At 38.0% G+C, this 17,821-nt stretch overlaps 1 protein-coding gene across 1 annotated transcript in view; it reads right to left on the bottom strand.

The window, feature by feature from the left end:
• Positions 1-15,419, bottom strand: part of GRXCR1 (glutaredoxin and cysteine rich domain containing 1) — a 39,009-nt gene extending 23,590 nt beyond the window's left edge. The window contains exons 1-2 of the mRNA XM_018078605.1: positions 15,024-15,419; positions 12,547-12,549 (exon numbers count right to left, since the gene is read on the bottom strand). Of these exons, the coding sequence (XP_017934094.1) occupies positions 12,547-12,549; positions 15,024-15,419 (399 nt within the window). The remainder of the gene's footprint in view (positions 1-12,546; positions 12,550-15,023) is intronic.
• Positions 15,420-17,821: the final 2,402 nt, after the last annotated feature.

Genomic DNA, 17,821 nt, shown 5'->3' with positions numbered 1-17,821 from the left:
TTGGCCATTTTCAGCTGTTTAGCTGGAGACAGTTTTCTGAAGATTTTGCTGACAGAACATCAGCATAACAGTTTATGCAATGTGCCTTTGACGTGAGTAAGATACAGTGATTTTAAAATATCTGGAAAATTGAGGTCAAACTAAATGTGAAAATAAAAAATAGTTCACAATTTATCATTTCCACACATTTTCTGCTTCTACTAACAGACAACACAAAGTTAGAGAACAGGCAAATTGGAAGGTGACTGTTACTTCAATATACCTTGCAAACAGAAACTAATTAATGTAAAAGAGAAAAAAAAAGTCTACTGCAAGTCACCTAAAGAGATGGTGCTATCAGTAAATTAAAAATGTATGGCTTGAGCTGCATAGCATCTGCCTGCCTGAAGGTGTGTCTGTAAATAGTGTGGAAGATCAGAGGACTGAAACAATGGATCACAGATGGGTCACGAAAAGAATGTTAGTATTAATTACACAATTCTAAACAGAATGAAAGCTCTGGAAATCTGAGAATAAGTCTCTCTTCTTAGAAGAAGATTTGTCCTAGATTACATAATTTAATTTCCTGTTGTTTAACAGTTATGTGTTACCACCTGGTGATAACAGTTATATGTAGGGGGTATGAAAAATAATTATTATTCAACATCTGATCAGTATTTATTTCACTTCTATCTCTTTATCGCTAGCAACAGAGAGAAACAGACAGAGCAAAATGAGAATTGAATTTCTAAAAAATGGAACTTTTTCTCAAGTTTAAAAAACATGGTTCAATTTTTACATTTTTTTTTCTGGGCCTTTCTGTTTCCTGTTTCTATTCAAAACAAGAAGAAGGGCTGGAAATAAAAGAAGATCAATTTGAAAGAGTTCTGATTAGCACTTAGTGTTTGGTCACTTGACCAAAAAAAACTCTAGACTTGCCTATATGTGGTTGTAGGTATGAAATATTTGAATAAATGGCTAGTATTTTTCTGGTATATTTATTTTTCTACTGTCAGTTCACAGTTTAAGTTACTTTGGAGATTGTTTTCCAATAATATGAGTAGGATTTTTCAAATATGTTTAATTCTCTTGAGAAGAAATGTTTTGTTCTTCTACATGCTCAGACTTCGGTGGTAATTCTATTTACTTATGTACCGTTTCCCATGTTGACACCCTGAACTGTTAAAAAAAAGCCCACAATACATTTGTCTTAAACAGCATTTGTAGAGCCAAAATTCTATTTTCTCTTGTTATGAGTAGTTTTTCATTTTGCTTGTTGTTTACCACACTGTTCGTGATGTTTGAACCTATGTTACCTGTTCATGGAGGATCACTGGGCAGCTCATGCCCTCTTTGAGAATATTCTGTAAGGATGGCTTTAGTCAGAAGTGAACTGGAGCAGGACTTGCTGGAAACGGGCAGATAAAGATGAAGGAGTTCAATATCTCAGATCATGTGGAAAAGTTAGCAAATAACATGACTCCAAATGAGTCCTGGTTTGAGCACACTGTCTGTCTGTAATCACTGCTGCTTCACTCGATAGAATATTTCGTACTGCAGAGAAAGACTTGTGTGATCAGCAGCAAATGGCTGTCATGGAAATTACTATGTCGACTCTGGCCCATTTCTTTTTAACTTGGCAGCAGTTTTGGAGTACCCTGTTTACTATTCTCTGGAAAGGTAAATGAAGTTTTTTAAAAAAAAAGGTTTGTATTCCTTCTGTCTTTTTCTTCGCTCCTCTCTTTCACCAGTCCCTTACTCATTATTTCTAAAATATTCCCTTGATATCCTTGGACTGATGGAGAGACGGATAGATGCTAATAATAATGTGATAATAATAATACATACATACATACAGGGATCTCTGACTCATTTTACATTTAAACATAGTCAGGTGCAGTTAAGTCAAGCAGTGATCCCCTTTGTAGTTCACAAATATCAGTTAAAGTTTGGTTATTTAAAAGGCATTAGTGGTCTATGAAAAATGTATTCTAGTCTGTTGAGCTTCTTACAAATGCAATTAATTGTATTTCTGACTGGAGAATAAAACAGTTAGTTGCGGAGATCCTGCTTACAATATTACATGGTTATTCCTTCTTTATCAGCTATGTTTGGTGTGGTAAGTGGGTCTGTTTTCCCAAGACATACTATCAGTATATCAGAATATCATCAGAAACAGAACAATAGCCTTTGTATGGGTAATAATTCTTTATATTTGCACCAGTGTTGCAACTGTTGTTTTTTCCTAGCGTTAGAGAGAATCAGCAAGTAAAAACTTGTATTCAGGAAAGCTCTTATCAGTTACACTTAGCTGAAAATTTACTGGACTTTCATTAGCAGATTTGTCAGCCTTTCATCATGATTTAATTACACGCTAGAGTCAGTCTTATGCAACAGAACTACTTCTGCTTACTGAAAAAAACAACTAAAGAAGGTAATAGCATAAATGAAATAAAGTGTCATTCTCCACTGCAATCAATACCAGAGAAAATTAAAAAATTACAATTCATTTTTCATAATTTACCTTCCTAAGCAATAAAAAGAGAAGAAAGAGTTAAATGAATTCTGGTTTTGATTTGCGATGCACACTGGAGTTTTCATGTTTGGCAGGTAACAAGCTTTCTGTCAAAAGTGATTTTATCTTTTACTGTATTCCTGCAAATGGAAGCTGAAATGAGATGCACTAAGACCCTGAAACTCCCAAGGAATGTTGAGCAAAAGTGAGAAACCACTACTCTCCCTTAGTTTTCATTTCCAAACATCTGCCAAATGATGTACTTCTTCTTTCCTGACACTTTATAAAATTTAAAGTCTACCTGAAAATGTTATTCATCTGGGCTGAGATAAAACCAGGCCGTTTTGTAAAAGTTGAAATTGTCATTTGCACTGCACAGTTAAAGAAAAAGCCAACTACTTGTCAGGCGAACATGGAGCATTCTTTCACCTGCGGTCACAAAGCACTTTGCAACCAGCAATGAATTTTGCACAGGTCTTAGAATGAGGCAAAGAGCAAACTTAAGCAGTGATTAGTGCACCAAAGTGCTGATTCAGTCCTTACTCCTCAATGAGACCCCTATCACTCAATGTATGGAAGTAAGGAAAAGGAATCTCTTGTAGTTATAGCACTACTTTGTTCTCTGTTAGTGCTGAGTGATGAAGGACCTGGTTTCCCTGCTATATTACTTAACCTAATTGGAACTATGCTCTCAGCTATCTCATCACTTAATAATACCTAGGGATTTGGTAGCTTCATCTTCAAACTCTGAATAGTTAATTACTAGTTATATATTCAATATTCATTTTTTAAATTAAAGATCCATCTGCATTGCACACATAAAGTGCTTCATGTCTTTTCTTAAGCAATAGATTTCAAAACTAAAGAACGAGAGCTTGAGATTTTTATGCAGATATAGAGGATACAACTCCTAGACAGCATACATAAACCAGCTCTGCCCTAGAATAGTCTATACTGTGGCTGCTAGCCTTGATATATGAAAGGGGACAGATGGTTCATCCACCAGTTCTGTGTCAACAAAATGAAATACAACTTTGTGGAGCAGAATTATAGACTTTGTTGTTGGAAAAAAGCTAAGGTGTAAGCTTTTGGTTTGATTTGGTTTTTAACCATACAGGCATAATGTCTGAAAATCAGAATATAGCAGGTTGTATGCTTTATACTAGCTCCTAAACCTGCTAGTCAAAATAGCTGCCAAGTTAGTTAGTCTGTATATATCACCTCTGCAACTGGACTAATTTTTTAGCAAGGTCAGTGTGAGCAGCTTTATGCTTTAGTCTGATACAGGATTTTGTCCAGAGATATTTATTTGTTAAATAAAGCAGAAACTAATGTTCAGATAATCATATTTTCATATAATTATGTTCTTATAATAGGGCTAGGATCTATATTGTGTCATAGAGTTAAATATGTTCTGGTCAAGGAATAAGACTACAAATGAAGATGCTAAGATTATTAAATTGGCTATCTGCTTTTCTTTCAGATGAACATTTCAATAGCTTCTTTGCATAGTCATCATTTAACACTCTACAGCAAGAAAAATTAATAACAACATTTATTCTAATATTATAATTTGTCTATAAACAATTCTGAAACTCCAGACTGATTGCATTTCTGCCAGCTGAATAACCTTCTGCCAAAATGAGAATTGAGACAGTATAAAAAACAGGTCAGAAAGTTTGCTAGACATCTCTCCTTTTTTTGAAAACTCTTGCCCTTATCTTTTGTGACTGCAAAAGAGAACTGCTGAAGCAGCTGATGATAAAACTACCTGTCTGAAGGAACTACATGATTCAAGTCTACTCTCAGTCAGTAACAAAAAAACCCAGATAGTATTAGTCACCTGTATCCAGCTGCAAATACTGGCCACTAATATCGTTCTTCCACCCCACACTCTCCTACATGGAGATGCACAAGACCGTCATGCACCAAGCAGATAGATTTCCAAAAGGCCTGACCACCCAACAGGTACAACAATAGCTGCCATGGCAATATTTTGCATAGTTAGATGAACAGATGAACATGTCATTTATAAACTGCTGCCTCTCTTAAATCTGTATGATACCTTAAGTTTGGAATCGGAGAGACTGAGTAGGTGCTTCTATTTTTGAACCACAGTGGGATTTGGAACAACCAGATACACCCACTGCATGTGTGTGAATCTGACTGAAAGCAGCATAGAATCATAGGATGGTTTGGCTTGGAAGGGGACCTTGAAGATCATCTAGTTCCAAACCCTGCTGTGGGGAAAGACACCTTCAACTAGACCAGGTTGTAAAGAGCCCCATCCAATCTGACCCTGAACACTTCCAGGGGTGGGTCATCAGCTTCCCTGGGCAACCTGTTCCTGTGCCTCATTATCCTCACAATAAAGAATTTTTTACTAGTACCCACTGGCTTTCGGTTTGAACCCATTCCCCTTGTCCTGTCACTTACACGCTCTTGTAAATAGTCTTGCCCCATCTTTCCTGTAAGTTCCCTTCGGGTATTAAGTCATCCTGCAGCCTTCTCTTTTCCAGGCTGAACAATCCCAGTTCTCTCAGCCTATGCTCATAAGACAGGTGCTCTGTCCCTCTGATCAGCTTGGTGGTCCTCCTTTGGACTTGCTCCAACAGGTCAGTGTTCTTCCTGTGTTGAAGACTCCAGAGCTGGAAGCAGTACTTGAGGTGGGGTCTGACCTTAGACCTCATCAGACTATGCCTGGAAAGGGGAGTTCTTAAGATGTGGATTAAGACCTGTGACAGGTGGAAAGAACTCCAGCAATAATGCTTAAAGGTCTCATTTTTCACTGTGTCTATCAGTCTGTCTCTTATGACATTCCCTGCTTGAACAACAATGAAATGCTTCATAGTTGCCTGTAGGCCTAGGAAGGAAAGTCCTTTGCATTTAGATGTAGTAAACCAAGAGCAAGACATGAGAGGCTAGGCAGGAAAATATCACATTTTCTTTAAAACACTGGAAGTTCAGTTGCAAATTTAGAAACTGACTTCTTTCTGTCTCACAGAACTTGCAAGGAGAAACAGATTTTTCTTAAATAACAGTGTTTCACTCCTGTCAATTCCTCGTAGTTTTAAACCTTGTTAGATAATTAGCAATCAGTAGTATTCCAAACAAGGCTACTGAGAGTCAATTCCAAAGAAAAAAATCTTTGCCTTTGAACCAGCATTGGCTGATTTGTCAATGCAGCACACAACAACACATGCTGTTATAAATGTGTGAAAATATTGGCCAGTAAGGCTTTTTATACTTCTTTGTGAGAAAAGGAGGAAGAACAGGTTTGTGTGTGGTATTTCTGCAGTACGGAGGACATACTCCTCTGACACTGATGGAGGGTGTTTCAAAGTTCCAAAGTAAAATGGTACTAAGGTTGTTAAAATGCTTTCCACAATTCATACCAGCAATGAATGATAGTTTTTCTGTCTTCTTTCTTGCCATGTGTGAAATGAGTCTCTACTTCACTGACTCCAGCTGCTCGACTGTGACCATTTCTGTTGCTTTGTATGATGGAGGTTATAAACACTAGTGCTGTGGCAGCCTCTCCACAGTGTAACTACCGCATCAAGCAAAACACAAGATTGCCTGTTTGGATGGGGAGCTGTATCTTTCCAGCTCCTTTTTTAAAATCAACAGGCTAGGGATGCTGTCCTATCTATTATTCTTCTTGTAAGTTTTGGAAAATTTCAGTGATATTTGAATTTCATGTTTCGTACTACCTAACAATGGATGTTGCAGAAATGAGAAAGGTTTTTATGTATGAAAGCCGTACCCTTTTCTTTTTGGTAACAAATTCCATTTTAAAGAATGTTTTATTCCACTTCAGCTACAAAATTATGGTGCTGCCAAACATTGCAGTCACAGGCTAAAGCTCTAGCCAAAAAAACCAAAAAAAAGCAATATCTTTTTGACCATTTCTTTCTTTCAAGCTACTAATAATGTACCTTGTGCTGGTACAGTATGTCATAAACTGTCAACACTGGTAGAAAAACGTCAGAGCAAGCTGCTGACAGACCAGAGCAGTCTAACTCCTTAACATGTATGGCACATATACATTTATATTTTCTAGCTTGTGTAAGTTTACTAGTGCATTTGCAAATCCTACTTCAGAACTGAAACAGCTTTGAGATCTGTAAACTAAAAAAAAAAAAAAAGGAATTTTAATGCACTTAACTTGTTAGGAAATATTTAAAATTTTAAAAAAGGAGCTGTGTTTCATCCTCATTATTGCCATATTTTTGCAGATGCACAGCTGTGCAGTCTGGTGACATATTGGCCCAGAGTAGTCAAGTATTTGCTTCCATGTTTATAAAGTTTTAAGTAAAATGTACTTCACCTAAGACACTCAGGTGCGATGAGGGCCCTTAAGTATTTGGTTGCAGAGTAATTTATTTGTACATGGAATTAGGGGTCAGTGACCAAGTATGGTGCTAGGAATTAAGTACATAGGACAGTTCATATTTGCAGACAATTTAGTTCATCTTTATATGTTCCACAAAATTTGTATTTGCTGTGTCAAAGGCATACAAGTCTCTGTGGCAATGCACTAGCAGGCAGCCTGTTGTACCGTTTCAAAGAAAAGGGAATAGCCCCAAATTTTCTTGATAACCCTAGTTTTAAGAGTACTTCAAAAGACATTTTCTCCTTATTTTCCTGCTGAGTTACTGAGTTGAGATTCACAGATGGCAAAAGACAAGAGTTATTGCTACTAATTAATGATTGAGACTAATCAGTTCATCTTTTTCATCTCTGTTGTAAGAGGCCAATTTCAAAAAAATCCTACTCTTAGAATAAGTAGAAAAAATTTCTGCACTAACATCCTAAGATTTTTTTTGATAGGCTGTTTGTATAACATGACTCTTTTTCAAGTTAGTTTGAAATAAGATGAAGCATTTTTCATCTTAAGTCAAAGGCTGAGCATCTTATTGAGCAGTTCCACAAAGGGACATTATGTAAGTATCCCAGAGCAGTACGTAGGCTCAGACCCAGTGTTCATCTGGTATTCCAAGTCATCTACCAGACAGATAATTAAAAGTAAGAGGATGGAAAGCATATATGGCATTTTCTACTAACACTCTTTCATTTTATGACTGGTTTCAGCTCAGAGAATATCCTGAGGCCAATATGACTTAGGAGTCCCACTTATTACAACCAGGAAGCATCTTTTTCCATTTGGCATTTGCATTCATTCATTCAAAAAGAAAGCAAATGTATTTTTAGATTTAAAGGCAGAGGATGAAACAAGGTGGCAGAACATGATTGTTTGCAATCTCTCATGTCTTGGATACCTGGATTCAGTCTCTTCTCTACCTCTTTTCCCTAGCAAGCACATCACAGGCTACCAGCTTTTCTAGGATACCTCTATATGGAAGAAATGTGACCACCGTACTCCTTAAGAGTGAGAAAGAGAGAAACAAAGAAATGGACGTCAAGCATGATGCTGAAGAACAGTAATATTTGGTATAGCAAGCCTGTGTTCCATTCCTGTTTCAGCAACTTACTCGTGCTGTCCTGTTGCTGTCTGTTTCAAAGTACAACTCCCACCACTGCCTCCTGGAAGACACAATTTGTAACAAAGCAGAATTTGCTTATGTACAGTTTGTGTAGGATCTGATGCACCAGGCATGCTCAGGGAACACCTACTGCATCAAGCCCTGCAGGTGAGACAGGCAATGGAACCCCTGTTTATGGTTCCCGTAGGACACGAGTAGGAGGTAACTGTCATGTCCTGTCAACACTGAGATGATGAGGCACGTGGCCAAGGCAGAGAATTAGTCAAGTTTTCATTAATGAAAGGCTTCTGTTGCCTTTGAGGCAAGGCAGCACCAAAGAGAGGTTTGGAGGATCTCAGTGTTGGAGCTTCATGTCTAAGTCCTTCTTCAGAGGCCTATGGATATTTTGAATCTTAATCTGAAGTCTTGATTTGAATCTCAAGTCTAGTACTACATATTCTGTATATACATATTCACTACAGTATTACCACAGCTTCTTTGCTATGCCCTTTCCCATGGAAGAGACAAGGCCAGTGTCTCAAGAATGCTGACCTTATTTATGGATCCTTTACAAGGATCAAGACTCATCAGAGCAAGAATAATTTTGATGCCATGCAGTGTGCTGGAAGCTTGGACAGACGTCCAGTACTTGCTAGTCAGACTGCCAGCATAAAAGTCTATCAATTTTTTTTCTATAATTATAGATTCAGTCTCGAAGAAGTAGTAAATGTAACCATAGTTTTATTGCTAAGCTTCCCAATGTTGAGTGCATTGAAAAGTCAAGACATCCCATATTTACATTTTTAAAAAACGAGACAGCTTAGTCTTTTTTAAATCAGAGTTTGTATTTGACTTTCAGTGGTTTAGATAGTTTAAAGTCTATTTGCCGATCATTCAAGTTCTATGTGAAGTAGAATTTGCTTCAAGTCCAACAGAAGCAAATCCTACAATGCCAGTAATAGCCTAATAATAGATTTGTCTGATATCAGTGCTTTATAGCTGATTTCTACAGGAACATGAGAACAATAAAAACCAATATCCTAAGTACTGACCAAATCCAGACTCTGGTTAAAAGCTCACAGAACTGAACATTTTACTTTTTAATTCAGTGACTGAACATTTTACTTTTTAATTCAGTGTGTCTCTTTAGACATCAACTCTGGAAAACACTTGTTATAACTGTGAATTGATCAACTGTATCAGCTGAATCACTGTCCCATGCAATGTGGTCACAGATCAAAGTCCTTCTGAAGGCACAAAGGAGTTGGTGAAAGGACACTATGCCCATTCCAGTAGTTATCCATTTGTCCTTCTAACACTGATTTTTCTGTAACAAGAAGAAGCCTACTTTTCATAATCACTTGATCCTCTGTGTCATTACAATTTTTCCTGTTCTCCAGTGGATTTCAGTGCAATGCATTTCAATAATTGGTTTTCCAGACTTCCTAACACTAGGAAGATACACTGGAAGTTTGTACCTCAGATACCTACAGCTCATTGGGATTTTATCTCCATCCAAATAAGTGGCATTACTGCAGCAAATGCTCTGTACAAGCAATCCAGCACATATTTTTCTCTTGCAAGCTATGCCTATTTGAGAATCACAGGGTAGTATGTTTGGATGAGAATATGAAGGAAAAGTTCAAGAGATGTTTTACAATCCTTTTCCAGTCCTAGCAGAGGTCTTTGGGTTCAAAGAGTTCAGTGATGTTGGAATGTCAGCATTGATCATCTGCCAAAGAAGTGAGGAGGACAATATCATGACTGCAATTCTCTAGTGAAAGTGCAAATCCCACTTTCTCATCTCCCCAGACTTTTGGGAGTTTTAATGATATATGATCCAGAGGAGTACTATACAACACGCCACCCACCCTAAAACCTTTGTTTGTACGATTGCACAAGAAACTTTCCTTAACAACACTTTGTAGCATCTGCCTTCTTTGGAAGACAGTTGGTTTTGCTGCTGTATTTCAATTTATTTTGTTTGTAGTATTAGCTAGCCCTACTGGTTTGTAAGCTTTGCATGTCCTGCTGTGTATTAACTTTTCCAGGTGTGAGAGACTGAAATTGGTTAATGGCTTAAACACCAGGTCACCTGCAAGTAAAGAAAGATGAAAGTGAACTTAACCACCCCAAAAGCTCTTCTTCTCTTAACAAACTTCCACATGATTCCTTATTCTTTCCTACCTTTCTCCCTAAACATTAATAAGCTCATTCTTTATCAGGCTGAATAATGACATGCACTTTGCAACCTTAAATGTTAGCTCTACCTGAGAAACTGTGCTGGAAAACAGTGTAAAGACCAAGTACACTGTGTCTGACTCTTGGCCCATATCACTGACGCAGTGCTCACAAAGGCGTTCTTCAGGTTTGTTAACCAGGCCTGCCCTCTCACAAAAGACGTCAGCAGGCCCTGCCTGAGAATGAGTTCTGTGGCTAATTTAGCAGAACGCGACCTTTCAGAGGAGGTTGGAAGGCCAGTGGAGTGTGTAAGTATGGAAATAGAGGAAAATACCCTTGCTGAAGCAGTGAAAATGAGGGGAGACCCATATAAAACCTTTGGCTGAGCTCCATTACATTGCACACTGGGATGGAAACCCAGACTGGCATGAAAGGATCATTGTATTACCTAGTAATATATCAGACAACACAAGGATTTTTGTTCCTTGTTACCTGGAAGCCATCATAGGTATGGTCTAGTCATAAAAATTGGTCGTGAAGAGAGTTATATTTATCTCAAGGAAAAAATAACTATTTCTCTACTACTTTCTATGGGAAAATACAGGAAATATTCATACCAATTTGCATTTAAATAGTATTCTAATATTAGAAAGCAAAATGTCTGGTAATGTACTGAAATAAAACCATTACTTTGGAAATGCAGAGAAGGGGCTTTTGCTTCTGACACAATTGGCAAGTCTCGTCCCCAGCTCCGGAGCTGCTGACACTGTCAGTTTTAATGTTTCAGCAGGAGAAAATGTCACTTATACCAAGGAGGTGCACGAACAGGGAGTCTGGGAGCTTCAGCTCCTTCCTGTTTTTCAAGCTTTTCAGTAATGCCTGTTTCTCACAAATAAAGTGTTCCTGGCTGTCTGACACCTGTGTTGCCAGCACTGTGGGAGGCCACCCCCCAGGCCCAGTTTAGGTGCCGACAGAGGCTGCATGACACATGTGACTGTCCCTACCCTTCACCAGACAACTGGGGACCTCCCTCCCACCTTCCCTACCCAGGGTGGTTGCTATGTCAACACCCATCACCCCCCCTCCCCAGGATGTGGTTGCTATGTCAACAGTCTCCTTGTGGCATCCACCCCATGGAGGGAAAGGCTGGAGGGGTTGCCATGGAAACCGTGCTGTCCTGAAGCATCAGTAGAGCTGGTCTCTTCCCCACCTTTCTTCCCCCAGAATGTTCTGCCATGCTGCTGAAACAATCCTCAGATGTGTCCTGCTCTGTCCCACATTCCATCCCCATGGCTGTAGTAGCCCCAGTTGCCCACAGCTGCTCCTACCTGTCTGGTAGCAGCTTCCCCAGCCATGCAGGGATGGCCTGATGGGAGACCTTTCACTGTCACAGCACTGGAGCAACTCTCATCTGGAGACACAGGCAGCCCTTGGGCAAATCAATGTAAGGGACTTAGCTCCACTTCTCAGGGAACAGTGGAAATGAGAAGTCACGGATTGTGCTGGTGATGAACTGCTCAGTGCATGACTGTGGGAAGATGTAGCAGGGGATGCACATCTATTTGGCAGCAGATATACATTATCAGACCAGGCTTGTATCATATAGCAACAACAACCAAAACCACCTCTTCATCTAGAAATAATTCCTGTATTACATCACTCTCTTAAAATTGAAAAAAGCTCCAGAAGGTGTGGTTATTTTTTTTTCAGCTGAGTTTGTTGTGGGAAGAAAGGATCTGAACCAATTCTGTAGAAAGGCTGTAGTAAGAAAATGTGGGAAAAAAATACTCAAAATCCCAAATATTTGATGGAACGTTAAAATACACAGGAGTAATTTTACCACGGGTATTTGAACAGAAAAAAATCAAAGGTCTTGACTGCACAACATAACAAACCACAGTTAAGGAATACCTGCTTATCCCTAGAATATCTGAGCAAAGTGATTTGTTTTCAAAGACCTCTTCCCTATCACAGGGAACATCTAGGTATTTGGAGAAGTAGCATAGTAGAGGAATTTGCAGATATAATCTGAAGAATCAGAATGTTGTCAATGCAGAAAACATTAAAAAAAACCCTAGTTTCAGAGTCACAAGACACTCACACATACTCAATATTTTGCTTCTTGCATACACATTTTAGTTAATAAGTGATACAGTGAATACTAAATAAGAAGTATTTGAACGCATATTTATCAGTGCTTAGGATAAGGATTGTCAAGAGTTCAGGTGCATATTCTGAGATTACAAACACCGGCTTTGACATTAACTCTGGGAAATATACAATGAGTTCATCTCATATGAGTTCTACTGCTGAATCATCAAAGGGGCAGATGGACTCTCCTCAGGGATAAGGGACTCCATATACATTTTAAGTATTGTTATACACCTGCTGCTGCTTATCTAAGAGAAACATTTAACTGCAGATGACCTCACATAATCAAGAGAGTAACTTACAAAAATGCCCAGATCAAGAGATTTTGAGTTATACCTCCTAAGAGATATCTTTCTATCTTACTGTCTTTTTGAAAGAAGGACACTTGTTCTCTAAGAGGTATTCCAGTAGGAAGTCTGGAACATGCTTACAGAAAACTAGAAATCATCCTCAAATCTCACACTAAAGGCCATTACTTCATTTGTAATTGGATGGATTTCAATCATATTTCACATTACAATAAAGCAGTTCCAAATCCATCTCAAAACTAACCTTTTTGCTTTGTTCTCCTCTGCGTTCACTATGTAGCATAGAAAATTCGCTCACAGTATGATATAAAAATATGCAATCCATCGTTGTTCATCATCAGACTTCAAACTTTATCTCTGGGGAAATAGGAACTTGTTTGTGTAGAAACATAAAATCATGATGTTCTCTGTATTATTGAATATATGTCTTTGATCCAGTAGGCACTTAATGTAAGAATATACAGTTATGTCTGGAAATCAGTCATCTAGACCTGCCTAAGCAGAAGCTGCTCAGTTCCCCATATATTTTCCTCATCTGCTTTCAAAATCTGCCTTTCCTTTTGGACTTTACAATGCCTATAGCAGAGAGTTCTTAAATTTAATTATGTACTGTATGAAAAACTGTTTAATTTGTTTTCATCTGATAATTTAATTTTCCCCCTTTCTTCTGCAGTAAAATATTGTCAATAAAAAAATTCTTAGCACCTTTTAAACCAGTCATTATTTTACAGGTTTTAATTATGGACATCTGTGGTAGACTTGTATACATATAATTTTCTGATATTGTAAGATGGATATGCCTTCTTTTGAGCAATATTTTCTTCTTGCAAAACACCTCATGGAAATAGCGCTGGTCTTAGCTATAACTCTTCTAGGAATTCAAGAAACATTGCAATCAAGGTACATTGATTTCAGTCCATGGGTCTTTCCTGAAGAACTTCCAATATAAAACTAGAGATAGAAAAAGCAAAGTGGCGGGGACACTAATTAAGGTGTGGATGTCTTCAAATGGGTCTATTTATTTAGCTGATTCGAATTTTTTAGCTTGGTGTGACTGATGTAGCAGAAGAAAGCATTTAGGAGGGAATAAGGCTGGTGAGTTGGGGTACTACATGTAGTGAAACAGCACAGAACAGTGGAATCAAATTTGGAGAACTCAGACATGCATCAGTTAAAACTTCCTAATTCATATCTCCTTAGAAAAAGTGAGTTTGTTACAAATTTTGTCAGAGTAGGGTCTTCAAGGACAAACTCTTCAGTGAATAGCTTGAAAGAAAGTAAACTACTTAAGTGCTACATGATGTGATGTTATGTAAAGAAGAAAAAATAACAGGCCATTCATCTTTGAAACTTCAACTTCCACAGGAACGTTTGTATTGACAAAAAGACTGTTATAATTTAGGTACAACATAGAGGATAAATTCACATCCAGAAGCAAGAGAATGTTAATCTATAGCCATTTATAAAAGTATTATGAAATTACTTAGTTTCAGTGCAAGGAAGAACACAACAACAGTCATTAATATCAAATTTCCCATGATTTAAAACCACATAAAAGCTTTTAATACAGTGCCCTGAAGCCAGTTATAGGACAATTTAAGTGAACAGTATAATTCTGGATTATAAGAACCTTCAGAAAGAGTCTGAGCACTTGTTGCTCTTTTGTATAAATATTAATGACTGAAAGGTTTGAATAGCATATATAGATAAATTGTATATATGAGCTAAATATTTTAGAACTTTTGTCTTGATTTTTCTTTGATGTTTCTCTGACTAAGGTGTTAGTGTGGCATATGCTATTTCAACTACAAATATTCTGCTCCTTCTATAAAATAAGTGGAAACCAGACATTAATAAAAGAGACCTCTGACTAAGATTTCATTCCTCTGAAATTTTCATGTGGGAAAACTGTCATTGCTGCCACCCTGCACCTAATTTGATCTACTTTTCAGATTAAACAATGGGATTTGCAAGTATACATATTTACATCTAGGGACAGGAGATAACATCGTACACTCATTAGAATTAATATAATGTGAGTGGAAATGTGACACGGCCCTGTACCATGGACCTGTACAGATCTCCAGCAAAGCCCCAGTTAAATCCTCTGTTACATTTCTTTGCTGGTCCATACGTGGGAAGCAGAAAATACATATTTCTACTCAGTAAACTTTAGGTCAATTTTGAAAACCAAAGTTCACAGTCAGTTTGGAGTGTGGAGCTGTTTTATGCTAGAAAGACCAATGAGCCTCTCTTGTGCAACAACAGCAAGTGGATACAATGGGAATGAAGCAGAATATTGAGAAATCATAAATGAGAGCAGTTTGAACAAAGTGAAGAATAATGTGTGGAATTAAAAGGGACAGGCAGAGGGCTTACAGCCAGCAGAACTGCATTACCTACCTGAAATACTTTTGCCAAATTGTCAAAGAGAGCTTGACCAGCACTGACTTTATGCTTGACTCCCCTGACTGTGCCGTTTTTGCTGAGGATGTTGACTCGCTTCGTACCAAATCCTTTCTCTTTAGTGGCTCTGACTAAAATGAGCAAGTCGTCCTCCTCGTTCTCATTTTCATCACACTCAGACCCCATGTGTCCATTCTGCTGCCCGTCCACTTCGCTCAGCCGGCTGGTTTGCTCAGTCTCTGAGCTACTGGCATATTCGGAGTCCAGAGAGTCGGCAGCCTCCCCATCGGCGTACACCTCCTTCAGCACCCTCCCGCTGTGTGAGGACGCAACACGGAATCGAACCTTCCTCGACAGCCTCTCGCTGTCCGCCTTCACCTCACTTTTAAACATTGCCTCTTCCATTGATATAAGCAGTTTGCATTGTTCCAGCGTGGTGCCCATTGCATTTGCCAGTTTGTCACACTTAACAACAATATCAGCACTGTTTTCTGTTGACAGGGGTTCTCATATTAAACTAAAGAGGATTCCCAAGAAGCCCCTGCTGTTCTGCAGTTAATAATGGATGCATTTGTGCTATGGTTACCTTTAAACTAAAACCTGTAAAGTGATATCATTAATTAAATATTAAAAAGACATTGTGTACTTTTTAGCACTAAGGAAGAAAGCAAGAAAGGGAGAAATTATATTCATGGATTAAAATAAAAATTCATCCTGTGCAGAGCCAGGATGATCCTTGTGGGTCCTTCCAGCTCAGAATGTTCAATGATTCTGTGATTCTATGATTCTATGATAAAGCAAATAATAGAAATTACACAAGTTTATATAAATGCAGTTCAATTTGCTGAGAAAGACAAAGAGTTTTTCACAAGATCTGCAGAGTCGAAACTGTTTATGTACATTGCACCTGAGGGGAAAATCACAAACTTCAGCTCTTAAGTCAATGATCAGCACGTTTCTTTCATCAGAATACTTCAATTCTCTACTAGTCAGACCTCATTCACCGAAGTCTGCTTTTTATACAAGCTTACAGGCATTCGGCAGGGAACTCTGACTTGATGGTTTTCGATGCGGGCCTTTTCACAGGCTGGCAGAGTAGCAGAGAAGCAATTAGTCACAATTTGTTGCACAGAATAACACAGTGTTATTAAATAAAACCGAGCCACAGCTAACACCCCACAGCAACCATAGCATATGTGCTGTTTTGCCATTCACTCAAGGTACTGGGCAAGGCAATCTGAGCAAGGAGTAGGAGAAAGCAAATTAATTGAGGCAACGAGGATCAACAACAAGAAGTAGGGTAAGGTGGATTCATGTACAGGGGAAGCACATTGCCCTATCCCACAAGTGGTGGTTGCCACAGTGTTCAGTACCTGCCTCTTGATGTAAAAATAACAAATCCACACTTGAGGTTTCTGGCTATGTCTGTTCAATATCATGTAGTAGCACCTTAAACCCCCAAACTGGTTCTGAGTTTGCATGATGATTCCTGCTTACAGTGCTATTTCTGTATTTTCTTCATTTAAAGGAAAATGCAGCATAAAGAACTTAATCTCTTTCTCATTTTCCTGACAAACGTTCCCTATATACTCTCTACAGCTTCATTTTCTCTCTAGACTCATGAATATTGAATTGTTTCCTGAAGCCTGTGACTCGCCCGAGAGATGTGAGCATGAAATGAGTCCATAGATTCACAGCCAACCCAGAATGGGTTGACCTGCAGTCACTAGAGGCTGCAGAGCTTCAAGGATCTGAGACTTTCTGGTCAAGATTTTGGAAATGCAGACTCAAATTTTTCAGCAGTTGGTTGGGGGTTACCGTGACTTTATTTTGAACAAGAAACATGAAAATACTGCTCTTCAGCCCAAATAAAATCACAATTTCTGTGGTTGAACTCTAAAATTATCTGTTTTCTGTCCAAAAAATGGAAACACAATGATTAGTGGCATTTCATAGTACTAGTGTTTGCCACACTTCTTTCTAAAATGAGATAACCACTATTATTAATACAGAAAATATTAGGTAATAATAATAATAAGTTCCAGGAGTTAAAATGCATTGCTACTTATCTTTTAGTGAAGAAAAACATCTAGTATCCAAGTCTGTACTAATATTGAAGTTATAAGACACCATGTGAAATTCATTTAGGGGGAGGATGCTGAATCTCACTGATTGTGACATAGCCACTTGCTCACAGGAGTTTTGACAAGAAACACAGTTCATTATCAGTAAAAAGTAACTTAGAATGAAGAACATTCTATAGAAGGATGAATATTTCAAAGTATCTTCTATGGAATTATCCAAACAGGGCTGCAAGATACCTGGAGAAATTACTTAGTCTATTACCTACTCCAAAGTTAACTAACTTAATAGTGTTTCCATGATTATCTGAGTGATTTCCTCTTGGAAACCTGCAGTAATTACCTTTGTTCATATTTTTAATTAAATAATAAAACCCATGTCCTTTGCAATGTATTACCATAGATTAAAAATTCCAATCTTCTATAACAAAAATATTTTGCACAACAGTTTTATATTTTTATTTTCTCCACTTGGTGCTATATATTCCTTAACATAGAAACCATTTTACTCCTGTTGCAGGCAGTGTGAAAACTGTAATGCAAAGGATTTGATGCTACCTGAGTGATTTAAAAAGTTAATGTGTGTTGAATAAATACAGAATTAATCAGTATCACATTTTAAAACACTCCAAATACTGTTAACATCTTTCTCTCTGTTAGGAGGAAATTAGCTCATAGTTTAGTTTCATGACAATTCCATTATTTACTGAGAAA

The sequence above is a fragment of the Manacus vitellinus genome, unplaced genomic scaffold (assembly GCF_001715985.3).
Source record: "Manacus vitellinus isolate BGI_N305 unplaced genomic scaffold, ASM171598v3 scaffold_0_pilon, whole genome shotgun sequence".
NCBI classification, from domain to species: domain Eukaryota; kingdom Metazoa; phylum Chordata; class Aves; order Passeriformes; family Pipridae; genus Manacus; species Manacus vitellinus.
Note: the sequence above shows the minus strand (reverse complement) of the source record. Positions and strands in the feature narration are given on the sequence as shown.